Source organism: Apostichopus japonicus, chromosome 19 (genome assembly GCF_037975245.1).
Source record: "Apostichopus japonicus isolate 1M-3 chromosome 19, ASM3797524v1, whole genome shotgun sequence".
NCBI classification, from domain to species: domain Eukaryota; kingdom Metazoa; phylum Echinodermata; class Holothuroidea; order Aspidochirotida; family Stichopodidae; genus Apostichopus; species Apostichopus japonicus.
Window position 1 is genome coordinate 30,989,825 of NC_092579.1, and position 10,353 is coordinate 31,000,177.

Sequence of the window (10,353 nt, forward strand, 5' to 3'; positions counted from 1 at the left end):
TACTATACAGGTATCTATCATGGGGTACTCAGCTTGAGTCTATATTGTGGTACTATACAGGAATCTGTCATGGGGTACTCAGCTTGAATCTATATTCAAGAACTTAGTCAGAATCTAATATCTGGTTTTCTGCCTGCATATATAATCGCATGCTAAAGCTAGGACTCTATTCTCTACTATATACTCAGAGGCTTTCTTTTCTCCAGTATGCTGATGGAATACACCATCGGCTGCTAAAGGAATCTAACATTGGGTACTAAACAGGAATAAAATGATAATCAGTAATCCTGTGGTGCGCTCTACAAAAATCTATAATCAGGTTCTGTATCAGTATTGACAATCGAATATATACTAAGAAGATCCTACATCGGGTATCAAGGTGCAGCTTATACTTGGATAAGATACAGTTATCTATAATCAGCAGGCCCTACTAAGGGGCTTCTATACTTGGATAAGATACAGTTATCTATAATCAGCAGGCCCTACTAAGGGGCTTCTATACTTGGATAAGATACAGTTATCTCTAATCAGCAGGCCCTACTAAGGGACTTCTATAATGGGATACTATACAGTTATCTCTAATCAGCAGGCCCTACTAAGGGACTTCTATAATGGGATACTATACAGTTATCTCTAATCAGCAGGCCCTACTAAGGGACTTCTATAATGGGATACTATACAGTTATCTCTAATCAGCAGGTCCTACTAAGGGACTTCTATAATAGGATACTATACAGTTATCTATAATCAGCAGGCCCTACTAAGGGGCTTCTATAATGGGATACTATACAGTTATCTCTAATCAGCAGGCCCTACTAAGGGACTTCTATAATGGGATACTATACAGTTATCTATAATCAGCAGGCCCTACTAAGGGACTTCTATCATGGGATACTATACAGTTATCTATAATCAGCAGGCCCTACTAAGGGACTTCTATAATGGATACTATACAGTTATCTATAATCAGCAGGCCCTACTAAGGGGCTTCTATAATGGATACTATACAGTTATCTATAATCAGCAGGCCCTACTAAGGGGCTTCTATAATCGGATACTATACAGTTATCTTTAATCAGCAGGCCCTACTAAGGGACTTCTATAATGGGATACTATACAGTTATCTCAATCAGCAGGCCCTACTAAGGGACTTCTATAATGGGATACTATACAGTTATCTCTAATCAGCAGGCCCTACTAAGGGACTTCTATAATGGATACTATACAGTTATCTCTAATCAGCAGGCCCTACTAAGGGACTTCTATAATGGGATACTATACAGTTATCTCTAATCAGCAGGCCCTACTAAGGGGCTTCTATAATGGATACTATACAGTTATCTATAATCAGCAGGCCCTACTAAGGGGCTTCTATAATCGGATACTATACAGTTATCTCTAATCAGCAGGCCCTACTAAGGGACTTCTATAATGGATACTATACAGTTATCTCTAATCAGCAGGCCCTACTAAGGGACTTCTATAATGGGATACTATACAGTTATCTCTAATCAGCAGGCCCTACTAAGGGACTTCTATAATGGGATACTATACAGTTATCTCTAATCAGCAGGCCCTACTAAGGGGCTTCTATAATGGGATACTATACAGTTATCTATAATCAGCAGGCCCTACTAAGGGACTTCTATAATGGGATACTATACAGTTATCTATAATCAGCAGGCCCTACTAAGGGACTTCTATCATGGGATACTATACAGTTATCTATAATCAGCAGGCCCTACTAAGGGGCTTCTATAATGGATACTATACAGTTATCTATAATCAGCAGGCCCTACTAAGGGGCTTCTATAATGGATACTATACAGTTATCTATAATCAGCAGGCCCTACTAAGGGGCTTCTATAATCGGATACTATACAGTTATCTCTAATCAGCAGGCCCTACTAAGGGGCTTCTATAATGGATACTATACAGTTATCTCTAATCAGCAGGCCCTGCTAAGGGGTTTTCTATAATGGATACTATACAGTTATCTCTAATCAGCAGGCCCTGCTAAGGGGCTTCTATAATGGGATACTATACAGTTATCTATAATCAGCAGGCCCTACTAAGGGGATTCTATAATGGGATACTATACAGTTATCTCTAATCAGCAGGCCCTACTAAGGGACTTCTATAATGGGATACTATACAGTTATCTCTAATCAGCAGGCCCTACTAAGGGGCTTCTATAATGGATACTATACAGTTAACTCTAATCAGCAGGTCCTACTAAGGGGCTTCTATAATGGATACTATACAGTTATCTATAATCAGCAGGCCCTACTAAGGCCCTACTAAGGGACTTCTATAATGGGATACTATACAGTTATCTCTAATCAGGAGGCCCTACTAAGGGACTTCTATAATGGGATACTATACAGTTATCTATAATCAGCAGGCCCTACTAAGGGGCTTCTATAATTGGATATTATACAGTTATCTATAATCAGCAGGCCCTACTAAGGGGCTTCTATAATGGGATACTATACAGTTATCTATAATCAGCAGGCCCTACTAAGGGGCTTCTATAATGGATACTATACAGTTATCTCTAATCAGCAGGCCCTACTAAGGGACTTCTATAATGGGATACTATACAGTTATCTCTAATCAGCAGGCCCTACTAAGGGACTTCTATAATGGGATACTATACAGTTATCTCTAATCAGCAGGCCCTACTAAGGGGCTTCTATAATGGGATACTATACAGTTATCTATAATCAGCAGGCCCTACTAAGGGACTTCTATAATGGGATACTATACAGTTATCTATAATCAGCAGGTCCTACTAAGGGGCTTCTATCATGGGATACTATACAGTTATCTATAATCAGCAGGCCCTACTAAGGGGCTTCTATAATGGATACTATACAGTTATCTATAATCAGCAGGCCCTACTAAGGGGCTTCTATAATGGATACTATACAGTTATCTATAATCAGCAGGCCCTACTAAGGGGCTTCTATAATCGGATACTATACAGTTATCTATAATCAGCAGGCCCTACTAAGGGGCTTCTATAATGGATACTATACAGTTATCTCTAATCAGCAGGCCCTGCTAAGGGGTTTTCTATAATGGATACTATACAGTTATCTCTAATCAGCAGGCCCTACTAAGGGGCTTCTATAATGGGATACTATACAGTTATCTATAATCAGCAGGCCCTACTAAGGGGCTTCTATAATGGGATACTATACAGTTATCTCTAATCAGCAGGCCCTACTAAGGGACTTCTATAATGGGATACTATACAGTTATCTCTAATCAGCAGGCCCTACTAAGGATTTTCTATAATGGATACTATACAGTTATCTCTAATCAGCAGGTCCTACTAAGGGGCTTCTATAATGGATACTATACAGTTATCTCTAATCAGCAGGCCCTACTAAGGGGCTTCTATAATGGGATACTATACAGTTATCTCTAATCAGCAGGCCCTACTAAGGGGCTTCTATAATGGATACTATACAGTTATCTCTAATCAGCAGGTCCTACTAAGGGGCTTCTATAATGGATACTATACAGTTATCTATAATCAGCAGGCCCTACTAAGGAGCTTCTATAATGGGATACTATACAGTTATCTATAATCAGCAGGCCCTACTAAGGGACTTCTATAATAGGATACTATACAGTTATCTCTAATCAGCAGGCCCTACTAAGGGACTTCTATAATGGGATACTATACAGTTATCTATAATCAGCAAGCCCTACTAAGGGGCTTCTATAATTGGATATTATACAGTTTTCTATAATCAGCAGGCCCTACTAAGGGGCTTCTATAATGGGATACTATACAGTTATCTCTAATCAGCAGGCCCTACTAAGGGGCTTCTATAATGGATACTATACAGTTATCTCTAATCAGCAGGCCCTACTAAGGGACTTCTATAATGGGATACTATACAGTTATCTCTAATCAGCAGGCCCTACTAAGGGACTTCTATTATGGGATACTATACAGTTATCTCTAATCAGCAGGCCCTACTAAGGGGCTTCTATAATGGGATACTATACAGTTATCTATAATCAGCAGGCCCTACTAAGGGACTTCTATAATGGGATACTATACAGTTATGTATTATCAGCAGGCCCTACTAAGGGGCTTCTATCATGGGATACTATACAGTTATCTATAATCAGCAGGCCCTACTAAGGGGCTTCTATAATGGATACTATACAGTTATCTATAATCAGCAGGCCCTACTAAGGGGCTTCTATAATGGATACTATACAGTTATCTATAATCAGCAGGCCCTACTAAGGGGCTTTTATAATCGGATACTATACAGTTATCTATAATCAGCAGGCCCTACTAAGGGGCTTCTATAATGGATACTATACAGTTATCTCTAATCAGCAGGCCCTGCTAAGGGGTTTTCTATAATGGATACTATACAGTTATCTCTAATCAGCAGGCCCTACTAAGGGGCTTCTATAATGGGATACTATACAGTTATCTATAATCAGCAGGCCCTACTAAGGGGCTTCTATAATGGATACTATACAGTTATCTCTAATCAGCAGGCCCTACTAAGGGACTTCTATAATGGGATACTATACAGTTATCTCTAATCAGCAGGCCCTACTAAGGGTTTTCTATAATGGATACTATACAGTTATCTCTAATCAGCAGGCCCTACTAAGGGGCTTCTATAATGGATACTATACAGTTATCTCTAATCAGCAGGCCCTACTAAGGGGCTTCTATAATGGGATACTATACAGTTATCTATAATCAGCAGGCCCTACTAAGGGACTTCTATAATAGGATACTATACAGTTATCTCTAATCAGCAGGCCCTACTAAGGGACTTCTATAATGGGATACTATACAGTTATCTATAATCAGCAGGCCCTACTAAGGGACTTCTATAATGGGATACTATACAGTTATCTCTAATCAGCAGGCCCTACTAAGGGGCTTCTATAATTGGATATTATACAGTTATCTATAATCAGCAGGCCCTACTAAGGGGCTTCTATAATGGGATACTATACAGTTATCTCTAATCAGCAGGCCCTACTAAGGGACTTCTATAATGGGATACTATACAGTTATCTCTAATCAGCAGGCCCTACTAAGGGACTTCTATAATGGGATACTATACAGTTATCTCTAATCAGCAGGCCCTACTAAGGGGCTTCTATAATGGATACTATACAGTTATCTCTAATCAGCAGGTCCTACTAAGGGGCTTCTATAATGGATACTATACAGTTATCTATAATCAGCAGGCCCTACTAAGGGGCTTCTATAATGGATACTATACAGTTATCTATAATCAGCAGGCCCTACTAAGGGGCTTCTATAATGGGATACTATACAGTTATCTATAATCAGCAGGCTCTACTAAGGGGCTTCTATAATGGATACTATACAGTTATCTCTAATCAGCAGGCCCTACTAAGGGACTTCTATAATGGGATACTATACAGTTATCTCTAATCAGCAGGCCCTACTAAGGGACTTCTATAATGGGATACTATACAGTTATCTCTAATCAGCAGGCCCTACTAAGGGGCTTCTATAATTGGATATTATACAGTTATCTATAATCAGCAGGCCCTACTAAGGGGCTTCTATAATGGGATACTATACAGTTATCTCTAATCAGCAGGCCCTACTAAGGGGCTCCTATAATGGGATACTATACAGTTATCTATAATCAGCAGGCCCTACTAAGGGGCTTCTATAATCGGATACTATACAGTAATCCATAATCAGTTATTAAGGAGACTCTGAAATTGGTATTCTACTGGGACCAAAAAGTGCTGCAGCATTGGGGCCCACACTAGGGCTCCAAGATATACTCCATAGAGTTCAATGTAAATCATATTTCTAAAAATGCTTCAGCTTCCTGGACCTATTTCATCCCCTGTATTTCCAGCATATAACATTGTGCAGTTTTATAATTATAAAACAACATGATGCTTTTGTTGTATTGAAGACAGTCTCAAAACAGTTAGTTTGCCCCAAAATTGCTCTACATTAACCCCCCCCCCCCAAAAAAAAAAAACCAAAAAAAAAAACCCCCCAAAAACCTTGGCAATAATTGATTTGGGTCTTTAAAATATCAAACTTAATGTCTAGGCCTAAATTCCCAATTTCCTGTGTTCCTTGATATCCCTTCAATGTAATCCCCTGAAAACAGACCTACTGCCAGACCTACTGATGTTACCAGTTTATCACTTTAATTTCTATAGAGTTTGGCTCACACAAGGAAAAGAGGATGATGATTATATTTATTACTTATTCCATATAGGTTGAATTTGCTGCAGTGGGGGGTCAACCGATTCGTTTCACCTCCGAAGTTAACATCATACCTGATGTCTTTCCAATTGGACCATGTGAAGGAGAAGGTTGCTATGGTAGTATAGTTTAGTGAAAAACCAACCATCACCCAATAATTAGAATGCTTCTTGGTAAATATGAATTAGAACTATCTTCATCCCTTATGGCCTTCAACAGTGGCATTTTTAGTGAACACATATTACCTAAATATGCTATTGACGTAGCTGGAATAAAGGAAATTTAGTAGGCAGTCTTTGTTTTTGTTGTTGAACAGAACAATTAACGTTATTCTATTAACTAATTAGTAGGTCTTCCTGTGTGAAAGGTTAAGCTACTTTGCCAATGTGACAGAGTACAATTTTTCACGTACCATCACACTGTAACTCTAACCTACCATAACAGTGTCATTATATGGTTAATCTTGAAAATAAACTTGTCAAATGGATTGATGTTTTCAGCAGTTAAGATATTAGTGATTTTCATTGTGGTGTGCTTCACCAATTATAACTGTGGCCTTTACTGAATCCTGATAGTAATGTGTGCTTCATCAATTGTTATTATGACACTGCCTTAATCCTGAAAGTAAGCTGTTAATGACCAACTATTATTGTGGCACTGCCTTAATCCTGATATTAAGGTGTGCTTCATCAATTATTATTGTGGCACTGCCTTAATCCTGATATTAAGGTGTGCTTCATCAATTATTATTGTGGTACTTCCTTAATACTGATATTAAGGTGTGCTTCATCAATTATTATTGTGGCACTGCCTTAATCCTGATATTAAGGTGTGCTTCATCAATTATTATAATGGCACTGTTTATCCTGATATTAAGGTGTGCTTCATCAATTTTTAAAGTGGCACTGCCTTAATCCTGAGACCAAGAAACCCAACCAAATAGAATGAAATATTTCCAGTGGCCTAATTGTACGTAAAGATTTGTGCACATGAATATTCAGGCTAAGGAAGTTGCTGTAAAATGAACCTACACATATACAGTAAATTTGTTGTGGTGCGATTTACATCAAGAAGAACTACAGGTTTATACCAAAGCCACATAGCCTAGGTGTTGTTGATAAAAAAACCAATGATCATTAGGCTTGTTTAAGTATGAGTAAAATGCCTCCAGTAAAAGCATGAAGCCATAATTGTACAAGTATGGGTAAAAGTAGAAAGTAATGAGTACTAGTGCAAATAATTCTTGTGTGTATTTCATTTATTTACACATTTCTTTCATTTTAATGATTGTCCAGTTTTATATATGTAATATATTTTGCCACATGATCACATGATACCATGTGACCTTAAAGTGATATTTTATAAGTTATGACATGTATTAACTAAATTACATGAAATGATTGCAAACTTAAGAATACAAGAAACTGTATACTTTTATCTGTTTTAAATCAACATTCAATCTGGCTTATCATATTTTCCTTTATCTGATCTTGACTTTTTGGTTTCAGGTCTTTAAGACATTGTCCTACTTTTACTTAATATTTCATATCTTTGATTTTTCAGTGCTTCATGTATATTTATAATTAACAATGCAGTAATGTATTGTGTTTGTTTCATCTAGTATTGTCATCTACACTATAACTCTCTATCATTACAGTAGTTATGGTTAAAGAGGTAAGTCCTGGTGTTGAATACATGTATTTATATAGATACATATATATATATATATATACTTATATAACTATATATTAAACTCTTTTAATACCCTTATAGCTATCCTGGAGTTGTTTGTAATGGATTGTTGTATACTCAGTTCTCACCCTTCATAATGAGACAAACAAGTTATGAAATTGTATTGTACATGATGTTAATTGAACCCTTCAGGAACAATGCGAGTCTAGGCATGATTAGGTGTTCGGCACACCTGTAGGCGGAGCTTATGGCTTCAATCCTGATTGGCTCTTTGGAGTGACTTGCTAATTCTTCATAATATTTGGTGTTTCACTAATCATTAGTTTGCATACAACATCCCATAGAAGTAGTCTAAAGGTGGGCGAGTCATCTCTTAGAGTTGTCAGATCTGAATTTGTACTTTAATGAGTAGTATCTCATAATCATTGGTAGCATGCCTGCTGCTGTATACAATGATGTACATTATGATTACTTTACATTACTTTGAGAGGAGAAGAGAATAAATCAGCAGAATGTCACTAAGATTTTTAAATTGTTTATTTTGAATGGTTCATGTCTATGTATGAAGGGCCCCATGGCTAGCATTATTTTGGTAACAACATTTTTGTTCACTTAGCTTTAGGGAATACTTGATCATAACATACTTGGATTGTTCCCTCTTAATCAATGAGCAGAAGCTAGGAACCATGCAATGTTTTCATTTTGGTTATATTCCCTATGCCATACTAGATTAATCAATGAGCAGCAGCTAGGAACCATGCAATGTTTTCATTCTGGTTATATTCCCTATGCCATACTAGATTAATCAATGAGCAGCAGCTAGGAACCATGCAATGTTTTCATTCTGGTTATATTCCCTATGCCATACTAGATTAATCAATGAGCAGCAGCTAGGAACCATGCAATGTTTTCATTCTGGTTATATTCCCTATGCCATACTAGATTAATCAATGAGCAGCAGCTAGGAACCATGCAATGTTTTCATTCTGGTTATATTCCCTATGCCATACTAGATTAATCAATGAGCAGCAGCTAGGAACCATGCAATGTTTTCATTCTGGTTATATTCCCTATGCCATACTAGATTAATCAATGAGCAGCAGCAAGGAACCATGTTTTCATTCTGGTTATATTCCCTATGCCATACTAGATTAATCAATGAGCAGCAGCCAGGAACCATGTTTTCATTCTGGTTATATTCCCTATGCCATACTAGATTAATCAATGAGCAGCAGCTAGGAACCATGCAATGTTTTCATTCTGGTTATATTCCCTATGCCATACTAGATTAATCAATGAGCAGCAGCTAGGAACCATGCAATGTTTTCATTCTGGTTATATTCCCTATGCCATACTAGATTAATCAATGAGCAGCAGCTAGGAACCATGCAATGTTTTCATTCTGGTTATATTCCCTATGCCATACTAGATTAATCAATGAGCAGCAGCTAGGAACCATGCAATGTTTTCATTCTGGTTATATTCCCTATGCCATACTAGATTAATCAATGAGCAGCAGCTAGGAACCATGCAATGTTTTCATTCTGGTTATATTCCCTATGCCATACTAGATTAATCAATGAGCAGCAGCTAGGAACCATGCAATGTTTTCATTCTGGTTATATTCCCTATGCCATACTAGATTAATCAATGAGCAGCAGCAAGGAACCATGTTTTCATTCTGGTTATATTCCCTATGCCATACTAGATTAATCAATGAGCAGCAGCTAGGAACCATGCAATGTTTTCATTCTGGTTATATTCCCTATGCCATACTAGATTAATCAATGAGCAGCAGCTAGGAACCATGCAATGTTTTCATTCTGGTTATATTCCCTATGCCATACTAGATTAATCAATGAGCAGCAGCTAGGAACCATGCAATGTTTTCATTCTGGTTATATTCCCTATGCCATACTAGATTAATCAATGAGCAGCAGCAAGGAACCATGTTTTCATTCTGGTTATATTCCCTATGCCATACTAGATTAATCAATGAGCAGCAGCTAGGAACCATGCAATGTTTTCATTCTGGTTATATTCCCTATGCCATACTAGATTAATCAATGAGCAGCAGCTAGGAACCATGCAATGTTTTCATTCTGGTTATATTCCCTATGCCATACTAGATTAATCAATGAGCAGCAGCTAGGAACCATGCAATGTTTTCATTCTGGTTATATTCCCTATGCCATACTAGATTAATCAATGAGCAGCAGCTAGGAACCATGCAATGTTTTCATTCTGGTTATATTCCCTATGCCATACTAGATTAATCAATGAGCAGCAGCTAGGAACCATGCAATGTTTTCATTCTGGTTATATTCCCTATGCCATACTAGATTAATCAATGAGCAGCAGCTAGGAACCATGCAATGTTTTCATTCTGGTTATATTCC

At 37.6% G+C, this 10,353-nt stretch overlaps 1 protein-coding gene across 4 annotated transcripts in view; it reads left to right on the top strand.

The window, feature by feature from the left end:
• Positions 1-8,472, top strand: part of LOC139960165 (autocrine proliferation repressor protein A-like) — a 30,823-nt gene extending 22,351 nt beyond the window's left edge. For 3 of the 4 annotated variants that reach the window (XM_071958324.1, XM_071958325.1, XM_071958326.1), the window contains exon 15: positions 6,276-8,472. In XM_071958324.1, coding sequence (XP_071814425.1) covers positions 6,276-6,395 — 120 coding nt within the window. In that variant the 3' untranslated portion in view covers positions 6,396-8,472. The remainder of the gene's footprint in view (positions 1-6,275) is intronic. The other variant, XR_011790413.1, reaches the window with a different exon arrangement.
• The last annotated feature ends 1,881 nt before the right edge of the window (positions 8,473-10,353 follow it).